This window comes from Euleptes europaea, chromosome 9 (assembly GCF_029931775.1).
Source record: "Euleptes europaea isolate rEulEur1 chromosome 9, rEulEur1.hap1, whole genome shotgun sequence".
Classification (NCBI taxonomy): domain Eukaryota; kingdom Metazoa; phylum Chordata; class Lepidosauria; order Squamata; family Sphaerodactylidae; genus Euleptes; species Euleptes europaea.
The window spans coordinates 60,138,866-60,163,362 of NC_079320.1; the positions used below are offsets into that span (position 1 = coordinate 60,138,866).

Below are 24,497 nucleotides of genomic sequence, written 5' to 3' on the forward strand. Positions count from 1 at the left end.
ATTGTGTCTAAGGAAAGAAATTTGTTTACAATATTCATGATTTATAGAAAACTGTAATAGTCATCAGAGGTTACAAAGCAAAACAGAAAAACTGTTGGAATTTGCTTAGACTTATCAAAGCAGTGCACTAAATTCTTCCATGATTCGCTGTCAGCTCAAGATCAGCAGCAAGAGCAGGGTCCAGATTGCATGCCTTTAAAACAAATGAATTAGAGTAGCTGTCATAAGAAATGGAACATTTTCCACAAGGCATCCTATCTGTTGATTGTCCAATCTTATGCAGAGTTGCTCCTGCCTAAGCCCATTGAAATCCATTACATTAAACTGGAGTAACTGGAGGGCCGTGCTATAAAACACTCAGCTAGAAATACATCGCCTCAATTCCTAATCTGTAGTTTCTTTTTAATTGTGGGGGATCCCTTCCAAAATAGCTAAACTGATTCAACAAGGCAGCTATACTATAATAAGAGTTTGGACTGCTGGGGCAGGACAAGCAACAGTTGCATAATTGCTTACTGAGAGCTGGCTTATAGAGCTGGTGTGAAAGCTACCCCATGTTGTAAGCTTCCTGCACAAAGAAAACTAGGACTGCAGGAAGAAAGCCAGGTTGAATTCTTAAAAGTGCTAGTTGACTATCTTCAGTCCAGGAAAAGTTATAGCCTCTTACTATGTGATTGTGTATGATGGATCTAAGTTAACAAGTAGATTTGATTTGTGATTCCATTACCTCTCATCATGTAGGAACTTTTACAGGGGAGGAGTAAAATTTGAACATTAATTAATGTCATCGGTTATTAATATCATAACATTGGTGAAGAAAAATCTGCACTAGGTCTAAAAATTCACAATGTTCAATTGACAACCCTGGCATTACATGATGGGCTGCAGAATTTGACGCATCAGAGTAATATCAATTTTCAGCCTATTTCTTTTTTCTGTGTATGTAATTTTCAAGTAATTGAGGGGGGGGGGCATTCTTTTAAAATTGCAATTAAGCTTGCCAATGCAGAAAAGGACTAAACAGATAATCTGGATGACATTCCCATTTAAGGTAGCCGTTTCATCCTCAGCGCAAATGAAGGCTTGAGTCTTACATCTCTGTACAGTGGAACTTCAGAGTATTAGAGCAGGGGTCCCCAACACAATGCCCGTGGGGACTGACACCTTTCCTGGCACCCACCAAGTGTTTTTTTAGAAAGTGGGTGGGGCTTTTGCCCAGCAGAGCTTCTGATTGGCTGCTGATTAAAAAATCATTGGTTTGGCAGTGGCAGCTGCCGCCACCACTGCACAAGGATCTTCACTGTGTGACTGAAGGTAAGCTGTCTGAATCTTAAGAAGATTTTTATAAATGATATGTACGTTTTAAAAGGCATCCTGTTAAATATAGCTTCTGCATGAAATGCTGAAGAGTTACTGTTACAGTTATGCATGACCCCACTCCCTGAAAAAAGGTGGTTGGCTCCACCTTTTGTGGCAGCTCTTTTGTACCCAAAGATGCCTGCAAGGCTTGAAAAGGGTGGGGACTCTTGTATTGGTCTATCCAAGAGGTAAGCTGTGCTAAGTAAATTCTCTGATCTTGCCCTAAAGGTGAATGGGATATACTTGGTAAAAATAAGTGACGACTCCAGACAATCGCATAAATAGAACAGACTTATGTAATGGTTGAACTATACCTTATGTGGGAGATCTGTAATCTAATCTTTCAATGGTCAAGATCCCAGTTTGGATCAGGGCTTGAGGTGGTGGCAGAACTTCTATTTAAAAAATAGGTACTTATATTGTATCTGTTGCTTCTCCTGGCTGAGGGTAGTAGAAGTTGCTCTCTGTTCCCTGCTACCATCCCTCTGATCAAAATGAGGGTCTTGAGGGCTTTTAATCTTAAAAGACAATTATCAGGTATCTGACAACAGCATAGGCCTCAACTCTGGAACAGAGTCTACTGTTAGTACATAACTAAAGGGGTTTTTTTTCTTGCAGCAAATGCTGTTACTGGAATGCAACATCAGACTAACAGGAAAATACTCCATATTCAGATAATTCAGCTCAAATAAGGAATAGGATATCCTGAAACTCACCTTTGAATAGTATTTTTTAGCTACTGCTTCGTCTGGTTTTGTTCCTAGGCCAAGTTGAAAGCACCTGGCCAAGTAGAAGGAAGCCATTGCGAGCCCTTTAGCGATGTAAAAAGGCATGCAATCTGTGTCCTTTGCTATCTGTTCAACATTGTCATCCTCCGTAACCCTATTAGAGGAGTCACAAAACAAAGTGAAAGAAAACTTTCCAGCATCAGACACCCAATAGCAACGACCTGTAGACTCAATGGAGGTATTTGTGTTCAAATCCAATTAAGTCTGTACAAAGACACTAAATCTATAGTTAATGGTCACAATAATCATGCAGCTGAGTTTTTAGTTGCATTTCATACATCATTAAAGAGCTCTTTTCGAAATAGCCCATGGCAGTCAATGAAATGTACAAGTGAGTGGCGTATCTTTTCCTTTATTGCTACATTCTGCATAGGATGTGAGCAGCTGCTCTCTGAAGAGCACTTACAGGGCAGGTGCCTGAGGCAGAAAAACCATCTGTAGCCCTAGCCAGCAGTTTGAGTCCCCTTGCTGAGTTTTGGGGTGGCTCTGTTCTCCCAGAATACAGCAGGAGAACCCTTCCACAGACGGAGCTCTCAGGCACAAGATTACAGTTCTGTAGAGCACTTCTAAGATGTTTAAAATTCTTAAATGTGTTTGATCTCATTTTCATTTGGGGAAGGGGGATAAAGGGAAGGCAACCAGATCTGAACACACTGGGAAAATGGGCAGATGTGAACAAGGTGCAGTTCTGGAGGTCTCATGTAAAAAAGGATGTGGAGAGAATGAAGCGGGTGCAGAGGAGAACGATGAGGCTGACCAAGCCCTATGAGGAAAGGCAGAGGGACTTGGGAATGTTTAGTTTGGAGGAGGTTGAGGGGAGACATGATTGCTCTCTTTAAGTATTTGAAGGGCTGTCACTTAGAAGAGGGCAGGGAGCTGTTCCTGTTGACAGCAGAGTTTAGGACTCACAATAATGGGCAGAAATTATGGGTGGAAAGGTACCGACTGGATATTAAAAAGGTAAAGATGGTCCCCTGTGCGAGCACCAGGTCATTCCTGACCTATGGGTGACGTCACATCCCGACGTTTCCTAGGCAGACTGTGTTTACGGGATGGTTGGCCATTGCCTTCCCCAGTCATCTACACTTTACCCCCAGCTAACTGGGTACTCATTTTACCGACCTTGGAAGGATGGAAGGCTGAGTCAACCTTGAGCTGGCTACTTGAAACCGACTTTCGTTGGGATCGAACTCAGGTCATGAGCAGAGCTTGGACTGCAGTACTACAGCTTAGCGAACTTTTTTTTACAGTAAGAGTAGTTCAGTGGAATCTGCTGCCTTGGGAGGTGGTGAGCTTCCCCTCACTGGCAGTCTTCAAGCCATGGTTGAACACGTCAGGGATGCTTTAGGCTGATCCTGCGTTGAGCAGGGGGTTGGACCAGATGGTCTGTATGGCCTCTTCCAACTCTACGATTCTATCATTGTTTCAGTAGTGCTGGTCTCAGTGGTTACTGATGAGGGTAACCAGAAGAGGGATTTGTCATATGCAGGCCAGCGATGGCCTTTCCCACAGACTTTGGTCACAAACATCCCTGTAGTTGTGCCTTCAGCCATGTACGTTTCTTGTACGTGGACCACGCCGAAGGGCAAGGATCCTTACAGTCTTTGCCCCCAAACTGCTCATCGCAGGTTTCCCTTTTTTGTTTCCTTGAGGATTATAAAAGAAGACGATGAAAGGCTCGACTGCTACTGATAATGGCAACGGCTGAGGGGGAGTTAAGAGTCCTTTGCCTGGCATTTAAGGCAAAGGTCCCCTGTGCAAGCACCGGGTCATTCCTGACCCATGGGGTGACGTCACATCCCGACGTTTCCAAGGCAGACTTTTGTTTACGGGGTGGTTTGCCAGTGCCTTCCCCAGTCATCTTCCCTTTACCCCCAGCAAGCTGGGTACTCATTTGACCGACCTCGGAAGGATGGAAGGCTGAGTCAACCTTGAGCCGGCTACCTGAAACCAACTTCCATCAGGGTCAAACTCAGGTCGTGAGCAGAGCTTTTGACTGCAGTACTGCAGCTTAACATTCTGCGCCACGGGGCTCCTTGCCTGGCATTTACTATCACTTAAATTCGTGAGGAGGGGTAGGCTCTGCTGAGGTCACTCTTCAAAGGAAGAGAAGGTTAGAGGCCTTGGTGGAGGAGGAGGCTGCCGCCACCCCCTTGGCATGCAGGAGTGTTGGTCTGTGGGCACAGTGTGTGAGTGTCATTCTAGCTGTAAAAAAATGATGAAAGGGAGGTGTAATAACACGGTGTGAAAAAAGCAGAAATACTTTTCCTTTCGCAATTCTGGGTTACTCAGCAAAACGTGATTGACGCTGAGTAGCAGTAGACCCAGGACAGACAGAATAAAGTACTTCAGGTAATGCCCTCATCCAACTCCCTGCCTCAAGCTGTAAATGCCACTGCCTTAGACGGCTTTAAAAGGGGGCTAGACAGATTCATGGAGGACAGCTATCGCCAGGTAGCGAAATGAAGCTTCCATTTTCAGAGGCAGCGTGCTGCCAACTGCCAGTTGCTAGGGGGCTTGTTATGGAACAGGGTGGCTGCCGTCATGCTCTGCTTGCAAGAGCCAGAAACATCTGGCTGGCTGCACTCTGAAATGGGATTCTGGAGTAGAGAAGTAGAATTCTGATCCAGCAGAATTCTTTCATTCTAACATGGCTGGCCTTGCTAGCCCTTTGCTTAGTTCAAATAATGGGAGTAGTTAAATCAGAAGTCGACCGAGTTATGTGTCCAGGGAGTCCCCTGGTCTACAGCATCTTACATGAGTCTATTTACAACACGCCAAAATCTTCACTTAAAGGTGTTGCTGCATTTTCGCTTGGGCTCTAAGGTTATTTAATTGGCAGGTGAGCTGCTCTGTTTCTTTTCTTGGCCTTGGGTTAGAAAGAAACATTTGGAGTAAACCCAGCCTCCAAACTATAAGTCCTTGCTTGAGGAATATGACAGATCAAGCCCTTATCCAGTCCTTCAGTCACCGTTTCCCAAATGACTTGGCAGACTTTTAAGATATGATTAGGCCTTGTTGGAATCGACAGATCTGGTCTTTCTGAAGTGAAATCCACTTCAACTTGTTTGGTAGCTAGTTAAGGCACAAAGTTTAATATATTTTTGTGTGAAATTGTGCTTTTTTTCTTGAGATGGAGGATCAATGGGAGAGTTGAAAAGAGAAAGGATACCAAATGTAATAAGCAGAATTTTTTGTACTGAGCTTTGCCTCCCTCGTTTTTAAGAAGATCAAGGGCACCCTACTGGTATCTCTACGAGCTCTAATGAGGGGCTGTGGCTCAGTGGTAGAGCCTCTGCTTGGCATGCAGAAGGTCCTAGGTTCAATCCCTGTCATCTCCAGTTAAAAGGACTACCTGAGACCCTGGAGAGCCACTGCCAGTCTGAGTAGACAATACTGACTTTGATGGACCAAGGGTCTGATTCAGTATAAGGCAGCTTCACGTGTGCTTTTGATAAATGATTAAAAAAAACATTTATTCTAATCAAATTACTAAATGAAAATAAGTCACCTCTTGGCAAACTCAGCAGCTTTTGTAAAAAATTTTCTTCTGTAATAATACTCTACAAGATGACCTTTAGCATAGACATTTCCACGATCCGATGCTTGATTCAGACACTCCAAAGCCGCTTTCAAATTTTTCCGTACACCATGTCCATAGAAATACATAAGCCCAAGGATGCCCTGAGATTCCAAGCTTCCGTTCCCACACGCTTCTGAATGCCAAAAGAACGCCTGTCGGATAGAAGCGGGTTTATGCAAGTAATTTAGAACAATTCTGGCTATGTACAGCTTCAGCGTGGTCTGAAGGCTGCACAGCTGAGCCTTTGAATGATGCTCGGGAAAAGCAATTTCACTAAGTAATGGGGAATGAAACCATCTTTGTTCATCTGAATACGATGCCCATCATTTGAAACAGAGCTAAGCTAGTTGACTGAACGGGCTATTGTTTACACAACCAAAGATATGTGCACGCACACACTTGCATACACACACAGTCCAATACTGTAGTCCAGACTGTCGATTTTAGAGTACTGTCTTTTGTCTGCTATTATTTTCTGTTCCCAGCCTCCCAGATCCTTCACTTAGCAACACTTAGCAGAACAACTGTGAGATTTAATGCCTCTTTAATGGTTGCATTTTTAGCTCAAGGTTGAGGGCAAATTATCCAAGAATGGTGAGCTTCCCAATGACGAAAGAGGTATTTTGGGTCTGCTGTGTCAAATAACACTGAAGAGCTGACTGCTACAGAATAAAAATTGGAACTGTGTGTGTGTGTGCATTTCTTTCCTTTTGCATTATATTCTCAGAAACACCATGCTCTAATTTATCTGAAAACAATCCAACTTTTCCAGAATGTGTTCTTGCAACCCTCTCTCCTTCCTTCTGGACAGTTAAGCAAAAGTGCCTGCCTTTAGAAGAATGGAGGAAAACAGACTTGCATGGGTGTGTTTTCTGCTTTTAAAGGTAAAGGTCCCCTATGCGAGCACTGGGTCATTCCTGACCCATGGGTGACGTCACATCCCGACGTTTCCTAGGCAGACTTTTGTTTAAGGGGTGGTTTGCTAGTGCCTTCCCTAGTCATCTTCCCTTTACCCCCAGCAAGCTGGATACTCATTTTACCGACCTTGGAAGGATGGAAGGCTGAGTCAACCTTGAGCTGGCTACCTGAAACCAACTTCCGTTGGGATCGAACTCAGGTAGTGAGCAGAGCTTGGACTGCAGTACTGCAGCTTACCACACTGTGCCACGGGGCTCTTTTACATTTTCTGCTTTTACATTTCTAGAAAACAGATCCTAGGAAAGCTAAAGTCTTGTGAAAAAAGGCACTGTTGACCTTGGGCACTGACAGCCCAGGAAATACAGTACTTAGCATCCTGAATTAGATTAGGCAAAGGTTGGGCTGGTTGTGAAAAGTCCTCCAAATGATTCTTAGGTCGTTTATACATGGGTACTTCTACCCACGTCCGTCCCCGGGCTGTCTCAGTTGTTTCTTGGAGTTATGCAAGAGTTTTCCATCCATTAGAGATGACCTCACTCTCAGCCCTCGCAAATCCCAGATCTTCCTGTCCCTCTTATAACCCAATTCTTAGATCTCTCCTGAGATCAGCCTGGGTGAAATGTCCATGCATAAGCTAAATCACTGGGGGGGGGGGGAGAGTGACGTTTTTCTCCCAGCATGCACTACAGCCAATTACAAAGCAGTGTTTCAAAGGGCAGGACTTAAGATGCTTCCTGTTTCTCAGAGTTCTTTCACACAAAGGATTTTAAAATGCGGCTTGGGTTTTTTACCCCCTTTTACTGAGCTCCGTTTTTTTCTAAACATGTTTTTTTAACAGGGAACTTGGCTTTCCGGTGGGGGTGGGGAGAGGAGAACTGGACATTTCTCTCACAGTAAGCACTACAGGAGGCATTGTCCAAACGAACACTGGGCTTTCACTTTTTTGGTTTTACCTTTAGGTTTTGCCTATTCTCCTTTTGGATGGCATTGATCCTTGTCCCCTATAAAAGACTGTAGCCTCTTTCCACTGGAGTATGTTATCCACTGCAATTTAATCCAAGACTTATAATTAAAAACAAACATAAAAACACAGAGCACTACCTTTTTCAGATCCTTGGGATGTGTCGCTGAGTACAGCATTCCAAGGGCACTCTGAGCCTTTACACTTGCTTTTGGGTTTCCATGGTCTGCAGCGATAAGCCATAATCTGGAAAGGGAAAGGAACTTGCTGAGCTTTTTCCCTTTAAGACACGTCTACCTGGCAGCTCCCCAGATGTCTTAGCATGAAAGTGGGAGTGTGCTGATTAAGACAAAGGGCATACCTGGAACAAGAGTGCCTCCCTGCCCTTATGCTGAGATAAGGGGTTGGATCCAGCAGTGCATGAGCGGAAAACATGTATTTAGCACAGTTCCACTTGCACAAGCAGTAGTGTAACCACTGCAGCAATATATAGTGTACGTCAGGGGTGAGGAACATCAGGCCCGGGGGCCGTTTAAGGCCCACAAAATCATTTGGTCTGGCCCTTTGTGGGTCCTGGCAGATCTCTAGCGCAGAAGGATCTAAGACTGGTGATCCGCTCCCTCCCGCGGACAGGAATAGGCTCTATTCAAGGCAGATGTGAGTTTGTTTTGCCAAGAAAAGGAACCCTTTCCCCTCCTTGCAGAAGAGTTGTTAGCTATGGAGCTGCTAGGACCGCCCAAGAAACTGTGTTAACCCTTTCCAACCCAGGCCGTGGAGAAACTTATTCCCTCTGTACTACAAGAGGGCTGGGGCCGGAAATGGCGACAATAGAGGGGTTAAAGGGGGCAGGGCCAGAATGCATGGGGGGGAGGAGTTCTTAGCCAGTGTGTCCTCATTTCATCCCTGCAGGCGGAGGTAGCAGAAGCCGGCTGTAGAATCCGGCCCCGACCATGTGGAGCAGGAGCAACTCTGGCGTGCAGCTGGACAGCTATGCCCGGCTGGTGCAACAGACCATGCTGTGCCACCAGGTGGGCAAGGGGGGGGTCATCTGGGGCAGCTGCCTGCTTGGGGCTTGGTCGGCTAACTTTTAAGTTGATAATTTTGTATGGCCCGCGAATGATGTTAATAAATATCCAAATGGCCCTTGGCAGAAAAAAGGTTCCCCGTCCCTGGTGTACGTAGTGCTCTAATATAAATTTGAATGAAATAACAGAATGCACCCGGAACAGTGGAATGGACAACACGATTTCATTTAATTTGGTGTTGAAATTCTATCAAAAGAAATATATCTTATGCTATGTCTTGTTCAAGTGGAATAGACTGTGGAAATAACAATCACTTTCACTTGGTGCATGTGGATGGTGAGGAGCAATTTGAGCACAAGGAAGACTGTTGCGCACTCAGAAATCTTCCTGGGGATCCAACCCTCTATCCCCTGGAAGGAGTGTTCCATGGGCTGTGCTTATTCCTGCCAGCACCATGGCCGTGTGGAGACAAGCAAAGTCCCAGCAAGGTCTGAAGTGTGTGTGGACTGCAGTGATCACGTGTGTTGGACACACACCCAACCAGCTTCAGAACTCCATGTGGATGTGGCCACGTAGCACAGGCAGCTTGCAAGAAGAGGGTACCTTTCAGCCTCTTTTTCCAAAATCTCAGTCCCACATCCTTCCCAGTAAGCTCTGCCAAGGTTGTACGCTGCAGCAAACTTTAAATGTCTTGCCTTAGGGGAATCCGAGTTGATAATCTTCTTCATGTATTCCACTCCTTTCTTCTATAGGCGACAAAAGCACATGCAGATGCATATTCAAGACTCAACATTTCTAGGCAAAATAAGGTCTTTAGGAAAGGGGGATGAATCTCTCCTCCTCATTCCCCATGAGCAATGCAGTTTCATGTCTCTCTCACACACAGGAAGCCCCATTTGCTGCTTGAAAGGAATGCCCCCCAGCCTGCAGATCTCCTGTAACCCTTCACTGCTTAATGAGGTTAAGCAAGCACTTGTTTACCTGCAAATATTCTCTGGAAAGAAGCATTAATCAGCTAGCACAGGGTGCCACCTTCACTGGTCGATCCTAAGACATATACCAGGGAAAGAAACTTGTCTAGGCACAGCCTTATATCAACAGGGGGTCTAGCTCAGAAACAAAACTCCGATTAAGGCAACAGTGGAACCTCTGGCACTCTACCGAGCCAGAAACCTCATGCCATTTGGGAGGGCCTTCCTGCTAGTGGCAATTTCTACCTTCATTGTGGCATCAGAACTGGGTCATGCCCAGCTTATTTAATCCTTTATAGGCTTAGAACAGTGGTTCCCAAACTTTTTGAGTCATGGGGCACTTTTCAGGAGAGAAATGTGTCACGGAGCACTAATTTTCACCTAGCACATATATACTAAACCGAATGACAGTAGTATTTTTCTCTTCATGGAGCACTAGGAGAAGTTTTGCAGAGCACCAAGTGTTCTCTGGAGCACACTTTGGGAACCACTGACTTAGAGAATTTGCTTAGCACTTAATACTGTTTGCACTTTATGTGTGCTGAAAATAAGAAATGTTATTACTTGAGAAACAGCTACCAGAAAAATAAAAATCTACCTGCTGGTTACAACTTACAGGATCTGGTGAAGTCCCCAGTCCATCATAATACATCACGCCTAACTGATACATGGACTGAAAATCTATGTCTTTGATTTGTTCAAACTGCAGTAATGCATCTTCATACCATCCCTGCACAAGACACAACCAGCAACAAAACACTTTGGATTAAGCAACTCAGCAAATCTGGCTAGTGAATTTTCAGGATCAAACCACACAACTGTGAAATATATATTCTCTGAACTAAAAACGGGAGAGGGGAGTATTTTTTAAAAAAATCACCTCACTAGGCATCTTGAAAAATGGCAATCAATTCCATCAACAAGAGATATCGTTGCATGAAATACAAATAAAGCAATGAGTTGGCTCACACCAGCCTTTTCAGAAGAAGAAGAGTTGGTTTTTATATGCCGACTTTCTCTACCACTTAAGGCAGAATCAAACCGGCTTACAATCACCTTCCCTCCCCCTCCCCACAACAGACACCCTGTGAGGTAGGTGAGGCTGAGAGAGCATGACTTACCCAAGATCACCCAGCTGGCTTCATGTGGAGGAGTGGGGAAACAAATCCAGTTCACCAGATTAGCCTCCACCGCACATGTGGAGGAGTGGGGAATCAAACCTGGTTCTCCAGATCAGACTCCACAGCTCCAAACCACTGCTCTTAACCACTACACCATGCTTGCTCTTACACAATGCTGGCTCTTTCACTCAATCTCATCCAATTCCCCTCATTACTACATCCCCCATTTCAGTTGGCTAGGAAGTTGTTGAAAGTATTCAGACAATCACAGGAAAATCTTAAAATCGTGGCATCTGAGTACACAACAAGGTAGATAAGATTAGCAAATGGATATCTCCCATGTATTTTTTTAAGATTAAAAAGTGCTGAGGTGGGCACTGATTTTGATTGGGGCCATGGTGCAGGGGAGGGAGTTTTAACCCTTTTCCCTATAGAAATCTTCCTCCCACCCACCCCCAGCTCCTATTACCCCTGGCAGAAGAAAAAATGCAAGTACTATTGTACCTGACCCTACCAGGACTAAAAGCAGCTTGTACAGGCTGATTTCTTTTGAGAAAACCGCACTAGGGGGGGAGTGAACTATCCCTTTCCCCCACCCTGAATAAACCAGGCCTCCAACAGCTGCTTTTTGCCCTGAAAATGTAGAAATTCGATTTAATAGTGTGTGTGTTTGTGTTAAGTGCCGTCAAATCACTTCCGACTCATGGCGACCCCATGAATGAAAGTCCTCCAAAATGTCCTGTCTTTGACATCCTTGCTCAGGTCTTGCAAATCGAGGGCTGTGGCTTCCTTTATTGAGTCAATCCATCTCCTGTTGGAGGTTTTGTGTGTGTGTTAAGTGCCGTCAAGTCGCTTCCGACTCATGGCAACCCTATGAACAAAAGTCCTCCAAAACATCCTATCTTTGATAGCCTTGCGCAGGTCTTGCAAAGCGCGGGCTGTGGCTTTTTTTGTTGAGTCAGTCCATCCCTTGTTGGGTCTTCCTCTTTTCCTGCTGCCCTCCACTTTTCCTAGCATGACCGTCTTTCCCAGTCTAATCTAATTGTGGATCTCCCATATCTCTGCATGGTCTCCAGAATTACTCCCCCACCCACTACTTCACATGCAAACGTTTCCCAGTGCAATTCCAAAACTCCTTTAAAAAAAAAAAAAAAAACACGAACTCCCGACCTCTTCAAAAAACAGCTGCCCTTTCAGAAAATGTGCCAGAGGTTCGCCAGCATTAATCTTCTTGTCCGCAAGCTCTTCGGCCTTTGCAACCAGAAAGGCATGGGTGTAATTCTCTGTTTAAGGGGAGGGAAAAAACAGTAGTGCATGGTCCCGAAACTTTACAACAGTTGATCAAGTTAACTCAGGGGATCCCAAACATTTCAGGCCACCACCCCCTCGGTTCCACAAACTCAATCCCAGCGCCCCCCTATCCTATAAAAAGCATTATTCAAAACGGGTTTGCATGACTCACTAAAGATGATAACAATAACATTTCAAAACCGTAACAATTAATTGCACTTCTATTCAAAATCAAATTAAAACTTTTTAGTTGAAATGTATTCAACAAAACTGATGAACTTGATCCAGGGGTACCAGCTTCTTCAAAGTCTGGAAAAAAATTCTGCTCCCTCCAATAGAAGGCAAAACAGAAAAAAAAAACCTAGCTCCCACCACCGCCACCACTTGCACCTGGTCCCATCTGGGGCTCAGGGAGCTAGCTGGATGACAGCCGCTTGTGCTTGCTCCATCCAGGTTTCAGGCAGCCAGCTTCCAGTGATGGCTCCCACCCCCTTCTCACACAGTGTCAGGGCTGCCCCTTCCTTGGCCCCAACTTCAACTGAGGCGTGGCAGTGATTCTGGGTCTCCATCCGGGACTTTTGCCCAGGGCCCCAGGATCACTAAGATCACCCCAGCAAGTTGGGTTTTGTTTTGTTTTTTGAACTAAGCATCATCACAATACAAATATCAGGCTAAAGATCCAAGATGTTTTTACCGGCTCTTCCATGATGTTATCGTAGTGTTATTACTTCATGAGCTGCCTTGAGCAGGTCTCTGGTGAGGAGGCGCATATGATGGAAGTAGACCCACTTCCTTAAACATGGATCTGCCCCATTCACACATAAACTGGGAGAATGGACTCAGCAGCAGGCAGGGATGCCGAAGCCTGTAACTTTTACCCCTGCCATCCACTCGCATCTAGTTACTTTTCGCCCAGCTGGGCTCTGATATTGGAAGTGAGCCTAACAGAAATGGTCTAGGGCAGGGGTGGGGAACCTTTTTCCTGCCAAGGGCCATTTGCACATTTATGACATCATTCAGGGGCCATACCAGGTGTAGATCTCCCGGTGGGGGGGGGAAGAGGCTAGGGTTGCCAGGTCTCCAGCCACCACCTGGAGGTTGGCAACCCCAGGGGAGGCCACACAGAGAAGGCCTGCAGGTGCCCCCCTCCCCCCTCCCAGCAGCCAGCAGTGCGCCCGAGCAAACAAGGTGAAGGGGGGCGCAGCCCACAGTCGATCGGCAAGGGAGGAAGGAAAACAGAGAAAGAGGAAAAGGGAGGAAGGGAGAGAAAGGGAGAAAGAAATGGAGAGAGAGGGAGAAAGAAAGAAAAGGACGAAGGGAGACAAAGAAAAGGACGGAGGGAGACAAAGAAAGAGACAGAAAAAGAGGGAGAAAAAGGAGAAAGAGTGACAGAAAAAGAGGGAGAAAAGCCTTCCCCCCCCACACACACACACGCTGGCCCTGCGCGACCGGGCCCCAGCCTCCTCTGCCCATACACACACACCCCGGCGGCGCACAGAGCCCCGCATGACCGGGCCCCAGACTCCATGCCCTTTCCTCCCTAGAGTCCACAAAAGGGCCTCCCCGAAGCCCGATTGGCTCCTGCATGCATGCTCTGTCGCAGGGAGCTGCCAGCCTCTTTCCCCCTCCCTCTCGCTGCTCAACAGCCGACAGTCGGCAAGAGGAGGTCCAAAGGGCGCCGCAGCACCACTGTAAGCCGTGGCACCAGGAACACCCTCTGGAGGGCCGCCCTGCTCCCCACCTCTGCAGCAGGGCACCGGAGCTCCCGAGGGCCACAAAAAATGTCCTCGGGGGCCGCATACGGCCCCCGGGCCTGAGGTTCCCCACCCCTGGTCTAGGGGGAAAGCAGTGGATGGAAAGGACCTCAGCAGGGAGAGGGCTTCAAGAAGAAGAGTTGGTTTTTATATGCTGACTTTCTCTAACACTTAAGGAAGAATCAAACTGGCTTACAATCACCTTCCCTTCCCCTCCCCACAACAGACACCCTGTGAGGTAGGTGGGGCTCAGAGAGCTGTGACTAGCCCAAGGTCACCCAGCTGGCTTCATGTGTAAGAGAGGGAAACTAATCCAGTTCACCAGATTAGCATCCGCTGCTCATGTGGGAGGAGTGGGGAATCAAACCCAGTTCTCCAGATTAGAGTCTACCGCTCCAAACCACTGCTCTTAACCAATACACCACACTGGCTCTCAGCAGTTCCTCGCCACCACACATCTCTTCAGCTCTTGAAATCACCCCCCTCCACTTTACAATCCAGTGGGGCAAACCCATGTAATTTGGGTCTCAGTTCTTTTAACTGCAGAATCACCTGGGATGATAAAACCAGCCAATATAAGATGAAAGTTAAGAGTGTTTCCCCATGAAAGGATTCTTTATACAAGAATTTGATTTTTTTTTAAATCAAATTATCCCTTTTACATAAACTTCTCCACAGGCATTGTACCGGATTGTTAGAGGGAATGAGCGGTTTGCATGTACATTCCCCCTCCTCTCACTGATCAAGAAATGTAAGTCTGGCTTCTTCTAAGCTCTACAAATATGCTATTTGTGGGACATGAAAGGAAAAACTGTGAATCCTGGGTAATGTGTTGTGTACTTACGTGGGGAAGTTATCCATTTGATTGCTTCTGATTCAACACTGTGGATCTTTGAAACGGTTCGGAGAACGGTCTCGAAGCTACTTTCCTGAGGCAGACGTTCACTAGTCAGCTTCATTTCTTTCTTTCAAGTTCGCCTTCTCTGCAATAAATGAATAAAGTTAGGAGTGACACACCCAAATTTAAGAGATTATGAGGGTCACACAGAAATTCCTACCACCACCTCTTCCAAACCAAAATGTCACAAACCTCTCTCTCCAGACTCTCTTCTTAAGAGGGGCATCCTATGTGGATTTTTCATATTAACCCCTACTTTCCTCTGTAGGTCAGAACAATCCCATACACTCACACCTTTCAAGAGACTCTTGTTATGAGGGCCATTCTGTATTTGGTCCCATTTTGAGTGGTTCGCTAATGCTGAGTGCTTGATTGGAGAGATTAGTAGGTGGCGCTTTTCCAAATGAGGGAGGCTTGAAACCTCTGCGTACCTCTTGAAAAACATCAATGTGCCTGATGAATACAGGAGGCCCCCTCACATTTCAAGGCACCTGAGAACCATTATGAACAAGAGCTCAAAAAGGAGAAGCAGCAGCAACCCACACCCCCAGATGTCTTTTTCTTTTTTTGTCTGGAGCCAAGCGTTTTCAAAAACAGGAAGGCTGTAACCAGCTACCCCCTTGCTTGGGCTCTGGTATTATTAGTATGATACCATGGCAATTGTCAAACTGGCTTAGTCAAAGGAAAGCAGTCTCAATCACCACCCCTATCCGTTGCTATGCTCGGGTTTCCAAACCACATTATGCTGGCAACAAGGCCTCAGGTAAGATATATCATCCTGGCACAAAGAGTATCAAAGGCTGTGATTCCCAGTAGAAGAAGAGGAAGAGTTGGTTTTTATATGCTGACTTTCTCTACCACTTAAGGAACAAGCAAACTGACTTACAATCACCTTCCCTTTCCCTCCCCTCAATAGACACCCTGTGAGGTAGGTGGGGCTGAGTGAGTGTGACTAGCCCAATATCACCCAGCTGGCTTCCTGTGTAGGAGTGGGGAAACAAATCCAGTTCATCAGATTAGCCTCCACTGGTCATGTGTAGGAGTGGGGAATCAAACCCAGTTCTCCAGATTAGAGTCCACCACTTTAAGCCACCGCTCTTAATCACTACACCATGCTGGTAGTCACAAACTGAGAGAGTTTCCCCCCAGCATAGGATTTTTTTTTCTCAAAGGGGGAAGGGTCAATGGGGAGCACTTGACTGGGCCTCAAACTCAAATATCTACCATTATGATAAGACTATTTTCCTATTCTTAGTGTCCTCAATTTTGCTTGTACCTTGTGACACTATTATTGTCCTAATTGGATTGATTGTGTTTTGCTTGTAATTTATATAATTCTTATGTTCTTGCATTGTTCTTATAAAGTATTTAGCAACATTCTATTTTGTACTAATTGTACTATTTGATATTTGTATATGCCATTAGTGCCTTTTTCCCATAACCTCCAGGTTGTGGCTGGAGACCTGGCAACCCTAGCCTCTCCCCCCCACCGGGAGATCTACACCTGGTATGGCCCCTGAATGATGTTATAAATGTGCAAATAGCCCTTGGCAGAAAAAAAAATTTTCCCACCCCTTATTTACAAACTAACAAGCAAGTAGCAGCCTAGTTTTTCCAGCTGATGTTGTGCGATAGGGGAGGCTCTGTGGCTCAGTGGTAGAGCCTCTGCTTGGCATGCAGAAGGTCCCAGGTTCAGCCCCTGGCATCTCCAGGTAAAGGGATTAGGCAGGTAGGTGATGTGAAAGACCTCTGCCTGAGACCCTGGAGAGCCGCTGCTGGTCTAAGTAGACAGTACTGACTTTGATGGACCAAGGGTCTGGTTCAGTATAAGGCAGCTTCATGTGTGTCCATAAATAATGTGTGCCAGGTCCATAAATAACAAGACCACGACGATGCAAAGCTATTTTGCAGCCCAAGAAGTGGACCTGGTATGTGTGACTGAGACCTGGGTGGTAAAAAAAAGCTAAAGGTCCCCTGTGCAAGCACCGGGTCATTCCTGACCCATGGGGTGACGTCACATCCTGATGTTTCCAAGGCAGACTTTGTTTGCGGGGTGGTTTGCCAGTGCCTTCCCCAGTCATCTTCCCTTTACCTCCAGCAAGCTGGGTACTCATTTGACCGACCTTGGAAGGATGGAAGGCTGAGTCAACCTCGAGCTGGCTACCTGAAACCAACTTCTGTTGGGATCAAACTCAGGTCAGGAGCAGAGCTTTTGACTGCAGTACTGCAGCTTAACACTCTGTGCCATGGGGCTCCTGGGTGAGGGAGGGTGAAACAGTCACCCTGAAAGAACTGGTCCCCCCAGGTTTCTTAGTCCTTCATCAGTCCCAGACAAAGGGGGGCGGGGGTGAGGAGTGGCAATGCTCATCCGGGAGTCTTTCCCCTGGAGATCTCTGGCACTGAGAGTGTGGCTATCTTGCTGGTGTACCGACCACCTAGCGCACCAACAGATACCTTATTCCTGATAGAAGCAGTGTCAGTGCTCCATGTGATGCTCCATGAGCACTCCTGAAAGGGACCAGGGATGTCCCCATCCCAATGGGAAGTTAGAAGATGAATGGAGATGGATTCACGATTTATTTTTAACCAGAGCAAACAGGTGATGGCTGCCAACTTGGAAGGCTTTAAGAGGGGGTGGATATGTTCATGGAGGATAGGGCTATCCATGGCTACTAGTAAAAATGGATACCAGTCATGATGCATACCTATTCTCTCCAGGATCAGAGGAGCAGGCCTATTATTATATGGAACACGGGCAGGATGGTGCTGCTGCAGTTGTCTTGTTTGGGGGCTTCCTAGAGGCACCTGATTGGCCACTGTGTGAACAGACTGCTGGACTTGATGGGCCTTGGTCTGATCCAGCAGGGCCTTTCTTATGTTCTTAGGGATCAACAGCGGAAACATTGGGGGTTACCGCACTTTGTATTCCCAGCGATGTATTAAGAGTTTGAAAATGTTGTCAAAAACATCGCTTTAAAAGGGTTTTTGGATACCACGGCTTATAAATGCTTGGAAGACGTCTTCACAGCTCAAGGGTCTAAACAAAGTGCGAACAGTATTTTTTATAACGTTTTCAAACTCTTAATACATCGGTGGGAATACAAAGTGTGGTAAACCCCCTTCCACAGGACAGAGACTTTGCTCAATGCAAAGATCACAACACCCCTCTGATCATGCACAGAGTGCGTTTTTTAAATCATCACTACTGCCCGAAGTGAGTCTGCACCTCTAGGATGGGGTGTGTGTGTGTCAGTATTTCCACGTCAGGTGACGTGGCACGAACCCCTCCCCCCGCCCCTGCACCTCACTTTAAGAATTAAACGGACCAATCCCCGGGTGGGCAAAGGGGCGGAGATGCCCGCCCGATGACGCTCCCGAAGCAAGGAGCGCGCGCGCGCGACTCGCGGGATTCACCTGCGGTTCCCATCGCGGACTTCGCGGGGCTTCCCGACTTGCAGGCGCGAGCCCTTCCCAGGCTTCAGGGCGGCTTCCGGTTGCTAAGCGACGGCGCCTAGCGGCTCCTCAAACACCCACCCGGCGCCCCGCCCTTTCTTCCTTCCTCCCTCCAATCCCGCGGGGAGTTAATAACGAAGCGTCACCGTATGGGCGGAAGGGCCCTGAGCGGAATTGTTGGCTCTGAGAGAGGCGGGGCGAGTCCGGAGACGTCACAGAGCGTGCGGGGAGTGCTGGTCGCCGCGTCGGAGGGGGCGCTGGGAGACCGAGTTCGAATCCTCGTCCTCCCGGTTCCCAACCTTTTTTTGTCCAGGGACCACTAGGACTTTTTTGTTCGGTGCAGGGACCCCAAGGTTCAAAATAAAAATTCCGAGAATTTGAAAAATCAACTTTAATCATAACTGTTCGTTAAACATTAAACTTAGAATAATATTTGAATATATTTTTATAATAGAGAACTTTTAATTGAAAATATTAATTTATTATGGGTTTATAACTTTGTTTCGCGGACCTTAATTTAGTTCTCGCGGACCCCCGGTTGGGGACCAGTGTAGTTTGTTGGGAAAGTCCTGGTTCCAGTTCCAGTAAGGCGTTTTTCAGCATTCCGGGGAAGACAAATCCTGGGACAGCTCAACGCAGTGATTGTGCAGTACAAAGTGACGCTGGATTTGTAGCAGTGGAAAAGAGCAAGGCCATTTATGCACAGGTGGTTTTTGCCTTGGATTTGCTGCTCTGTAGATTTTGCACAGTTTGCCCATCTGAATTCTTAAAACTCAAAAATAAGCTACTGTGTAGAGTTTTGAGAATTCGGATGGGGGAAATGTGATCTCTAGAGAGTGGCAAATCCAAGGCAAAACCTTCCATGCATAAATGGCCCAAGAGTCTAGTAGCACCTTTAAGGAATAACAAATTTTTTTTGGCAGGGTATGAGCTTTCGTGAGCCGCAGCTCACTTCTTCAGATGTATTATGTTGCATTCTGTCAGTTTCCTAAAAAGGGGAGGAGAAGCTATGGGGGCTTTAGGAGACGAGAAAGAGGTAATAGTGGGGGAAGGGAAAATTAGATCCCTCCAAGTCCGTGTGGATCCCCCTGTTGTCTCATATAAAGCCAAAAGGTATCCTTATATATGATATTCTGGTGTCCATGATAGCAAGTAATGCGATGTGTGGCTGAAGTTGTTGCCTGATGTTCTTTGGGAAGAAATTGCGATCTCACCCCTTCTGCTCCCTGTGACCTGGCTGCAGAATATCCCCTTCCTGTGGTAGGGAATCAATAGAAACTCCGGAGGAAAAAAGTGGTAGCGAAAGGACAGAGAGTTGATAGGATCAGAACTGTCTCCCTCGATAGGCTTCGGGTACACTTTAAGTGGCTGAGGTCAGAAGAATATGGATATATTTGGGGGGAAAGGAAAGAAGCAGGGCGATCTCAAATTTAGCAAGTGGAGGTATATCACTGGATAAAAATCAGATGGAGGACACTTTTAAATTAACATGCTTGTAAAACACTAGATTGACAGAGATGTTTTCCACATGTGAAAGGCTTGTGTAGGTTCCCTGTTGCTGCCGTGGTTGAGGATACAACAGTGGCAACAGGGTTTCTACATAGCAGATTTCCCTGCCCCTTCTGGGCAATGGCTGTTTCCCCCATATTTGCCAACCTCCAGGTGGGGCCTGGAGATATCCCAAAATTACAATTGATAATCTCCAGATTATAGAGATAAATTCCTCTGGAGAAAATGACAGTTTAGGAGGGTGAACTATGATATTGTATCCCACTGGAATGAAAAAGCTGGCTGGATCCAACCCACTGTCAGAGACAGGATACTGGTCTAATTGACAATTGGTCTAAGCCTATTTTTGTGTAAAAATTACTCTTAAAGGAGTTTTTAAAAAACAACAGTTGAGGGACCCACTCAGAGTGCAGCTTTGGCACAAGGACAAGGGACATAAATTCACAGTTCGCTAAAGGCCAAACTACACAATACAGCTTTTAATACGTTGGTTCCATGTTCCCAGATCCAACTCACTTACCCCACAGCCCCTCAGCAGCTGCAGGGAACAGCCATTTTCCCAAGCTGAGATAGCCCACATTCACCCTGGTCCATTTCAGTTTGGGAAAATAGCACAGGGGAAAGGCAGATACCCCTCTCCCTGCATTCCTGAACCAAATTGGGTCCTCACATCTAAAAACTTCACTGCAGGTGCTGGGTGGAAAGCCAGTTCCCCAGACTGGGCTGGTTACAAATCATGTCACATAGCTGGCCCTTACATTTCGTGTGTGTGCCATCAAGTCCCAGCTGACCCCACAGAGTTTTCAAGGCAAGAGATGTTAGGAGGTGGTTTGCCATTGCCTGCCTCCACATCACGACTCTGCTATACCTTGTAGATTGCCCATCCCAATACTAAGCAGAGCCGACCCTGCTTAGTTTCCAAGATCTGATGAGATCAGGCTAGCCTAGAGCTATCCAGGTCAGGGCATTTCCTACAGTTACCTAATTCCCACCCCCAAATAGTGAGTGGGATATTTCAAATAACATCTAAAAATATTTATAATGAGCAGGAAAGAAATAATCGGAGCAACCAAAATCTACTGGAGAATATACAACCCCGTTTTTGAAAGCAAGGTGATAAATTAGTGGGAGATTCACATCCAGAGGCAGCCCTGGCAATGTGGAGTAAACAGGATGTGGATTGTTAGGATATGAAGTTGACTGTTTACCTGAAACAAATGCTGATGTGGATTACATGAATTGTTTGGTTGAAGAAGCATCTTGATCAACATCCAGGACTGGGTTGTCCATGTTAGCTGTGAACCGGGAAGTCCCTCGCTCAAACGTTGCCTCTGCCACAACCTCTCTAGGTAGCCTTAAGCAAACCACTTTCTTCCAATTTACCTACTTTGTAAGGATGTTGTAGGGTTCCTGAGGTATGTGGTGCATGCTGAACATTCTAAAATGCAATGTAAATCATTCATTTATTTATGTAGCACATTGTTATCCCACCCTTCCTCCTTGGAGCTCAGGACAGCATACATTGTACCACCTTCTTCATTTTATCCTCACAGCAACCCTGTGAGGTAGGGTATTCTGAGAGTGAGTGACCAGCCCAGGGTCACCCAGAAAACTTCATGGCAGAGTGCAGGTTTGAGCCTGGATCTCCCAGATCTTAGTCTGGCATTGTAACCATTGTACCACTCTGACATAATGACAATAGAAAAGATCAAGAGTCCAGTAGCACCTTAAAGACTAACAAATTTTCTTGCAGGATATGAGCTTTCATGAGCCACAGCTCTAAACAAGTGAGCTGTGGCTTACAAAAGCTCATACCCTGCCAGAAATTTTGTTAGTCTTTAAGGTGCTACTGGACTCTTGCTCTTTTCTACTGCTAGCGCCAGGCTAACAGTGCATTCCTGAAAGGAATGCCCGTGCCAGGCTTAGGAGGCAGCCCAACGGTGTTGCCTCATAGGGTTGCACGGGAGATCCACCAGCAAAAAGCTGGCATATCTTGTGAAAAACAAAAAGGAGTGTTCCTGAGCCAAAATGGCTCGGAAGGCCGACTAACGTCGGCCCTGTCCCCCGGCCGGCACCGGAACACCCCGGGAACGGCTCCTGGGGCGCTGGAACACCTCCTGGCTCGCTGCTGCGGCCTGTGCTGGCGGCCAGCAGCAGCAGACGGGCCCAGCGCTGCCACAGCAGCGGCCGGGGACCGGAGTCCAAGCCTGCACGCTGGCGCTGGGGCCACTTACGCCGGCGTGTGCTGTCCAGGCACCGGTGGTGTGGGCCCCTGTGCCAGTGGAGGCCTTCGTCTGCCTCCTAAGGTCTTTTGTCACAGCCGCCAGCGCATTTGAGGAATGCGCTGTAACACAGCTACCCATCGTGATCTGACATAATGACAGTTTGTGTTTTCATAGGATGTGGTCAAAGATGACATCCAGGTTCTTTTCCAGCGTGGTGTCGTGGTTAAGAGCGGAGGTTTGGAGCAGTAAACTCTGATCTGGAGAACCGGGTTTGATCCCACACTCCTCCACATGAGCGGCAGACACTAATCTGGTGAACCGGGTTGGTTTCCTCACTCCTATACATGAAGCCCACTGGGTGACCTTGGACTAGTCACAGTTCTCTTAGAGCTCTCTCAGCCTCACCTACCTCACAGGGTGTCTCTTGTAGGGAAGGGAAGGTGATTGTGAGCTCATTTGATTCTTCCTTCAGTGGTAGAGAAAGTCAGCATATAAAAACAAACTCTTCTTCTTTTCCTTCTTCTCCTCCTCCTCTTCTTCAGTGGATTCTGTAAAAATGAAGAGTACTCTGAGGAAGAACAGACCACTCTTGACATAAGAAGTTACTTACAACACTTTGATCTTAGCTGCGCTCTGAGATTATTTGGTTCAAGGGTATTTATGATGAAGAAGAATATCAGAGCTCTTGCTTCAGGGGCAGACTGGGAAGTTAAACTAGCCCAAGAGTAGTAGCCTAGCCGAGTGGCCCCTGTGAGGCAGCGCAGCAAGGACCACTCAGCTCAGAATCAGCTGGCCGTCACCATGATGGGTACCAGGCAACCTGTTGCCTCCTCCAACACCACTAACTGGTGCTAGATGAGGAGACGGCACTGGGTGAGCTGACACCAATTGCCCTTGCAGCTGAAGGGTTTCAGTCAAGCTGCCTCTGCAGCTCTGGCAGAGCCGGGCCTTGGGCTCTGCTTGTTCTCAGCTACTTGTGGCCCTCCAAGGCAGAGGCCGACCGGGAACTTTGCCAGTAAGTTAAATGTCCAGCCTCTCATAGGTACATGTTACAGTTTAAAGAATGTAAAGTGGACAACCTAGGTTTAAGAACATAAGAAAGGCCATGCTGGATCAGACCAAGGTCCAGCAGGTTCAGCAGTCTATTCACACAGTGGCCAACCAGGTGCTTCTAGGAAGCCCACAAACAAGACGACTGCAGCAGCACCATCCTGCCTGTGTTCCACAGCACCTAATATATTCTGCATGCTCCTCTGATCCTGGAGAGAATAGTTATTCATCATGACTAGTATCTGTTTTTACTAGTAGCCATGAATAGCTCTCTCCTCCATGAACATGTCCACTCCCCTCTTAAAGCCCTCCAAGCTGGCAGCCATCACCACATCCTGGGGCAGGGAGTTCCACAATTTAACTATGCGCTGTGTGAAGAAATAGTTCCTTTTATCACTTTTGAATCTCCCACCCTTCAGCTTCAGCAGATGACCCCGCGTTCCGGTATATAATTATGCTTGATTAGAAAAGTGGCAGCTTCCTAAGGTGACCATAGTCACTGCTTCCTGCTCTATAGAATAGCTCTGGCTGACAAACCTAGCTCTCAAACCACTGTACTGGCTACCAGTGAGTTTCTGGCTCCAGTCCCATTGCTGTTAACACCTGTGCCTGCTGTCAGGAGCCTGGGTGTGATACTGGACGCCTATGGTCTATGGAGGCCCAGGTCACAGCCGTGGTCAAGGCGGCATTTTTCCATCTCCGCCGGGCCCAGCTGTTGGTGCCTTACCTCTCCCGCCCTGATCTAGCCACAGTGATCCATGCGACGGTCACCTCTAGGCTGGATTACTGTAATTCGCTCTACGTAGGGCTGCCCTCGAGACTGATTCAAAGACCCCAGCTGGTACAGAATGCTGCGGTGAGGCTAATTAAGGGGACCTTGCTGCAGGAACCTATACAGCCAGTGTTTTGGCAGCGGCACTGGCCCCAGCTGGAATATCGGATCAGGCTCAAGGTGCTGGTTTTGACCTTTAAAGCCTTACATGGTCTGGGACCCTCATATCTTAGGGACCGCCTCTTATAGTACACACCCCAAAGAACATTAAGCTCATCCAATAACCACTTACTGGTGGTCCCCAGCCCTAAGAGTGTGCTGCTGTCCTTCAGCCTGGTGGATAGGGTTGCCAACCTCCAGGTACTAGCTGGAGCTCTCCTGCTATTACATCTGATCTCCAGCTGATAGAGATCAGTTCGCCTGGAGAAAATGGCCGCTTTGGCCATTGGACTCTATGGCATTGGAGTCCCTCCCCTCCCCAAACCCCGCCCTCCTCAGGCTCCGCCCCAAACCTCCCACCAGTTGTGAAGAGGGACCCGGCAACCCTACTGGCGGACAGCCATGATGTCATCTATGATGGCACTCCTACTTTCCCCCCCCATATGACCTTGGTCAGTGCATGGCCTAGGGCAGGGGTGGGGAACCTTTTTCCTGCTAAGGGCCATTTGCACATTTATAACATCATTCGGGGACCATACCAGGTGTAGATCTCCCGGTGTGGGGGCGGAGAGGCTAGGGTTGCCAAGTCTCCAGCCACCACCTGGAGGTTGAAAGGAATAAAGGCTCAGTGCTGTATAGATAATGGAAGAGATCCAAACAG

At 47.0% G+C, this 24,497-nt stretch overlaps 1 protein-coding gene across 1 annotated transcript; it reads right to left on the reverse strand.

Annotated features, from left to right (window-relative positions):
* Positions 1 to 127: 127 nt before the first annotated feature.
* Positions 128 to 21,993, reverse strand: LRP2BP (LRP2 binding protein). The gene is given in 9 exon segments (XM_056855068.1): positions 128 to 193; positions 2,076 to 2,241; positions 5,659 to 5,882; positions 7,750 to 7,855; positions 9,238 to 9,380; positions 10,222 to 10,335; positions 11,897 to 12,009; positions 14,615 to 14,753; positions 21,706 to 21,993. Coding segments are annotated over 9 exon segments (1,359 nt in total).
* Positions 21,994 to 24,497: the final 2,504 nt, after the last annotated feature.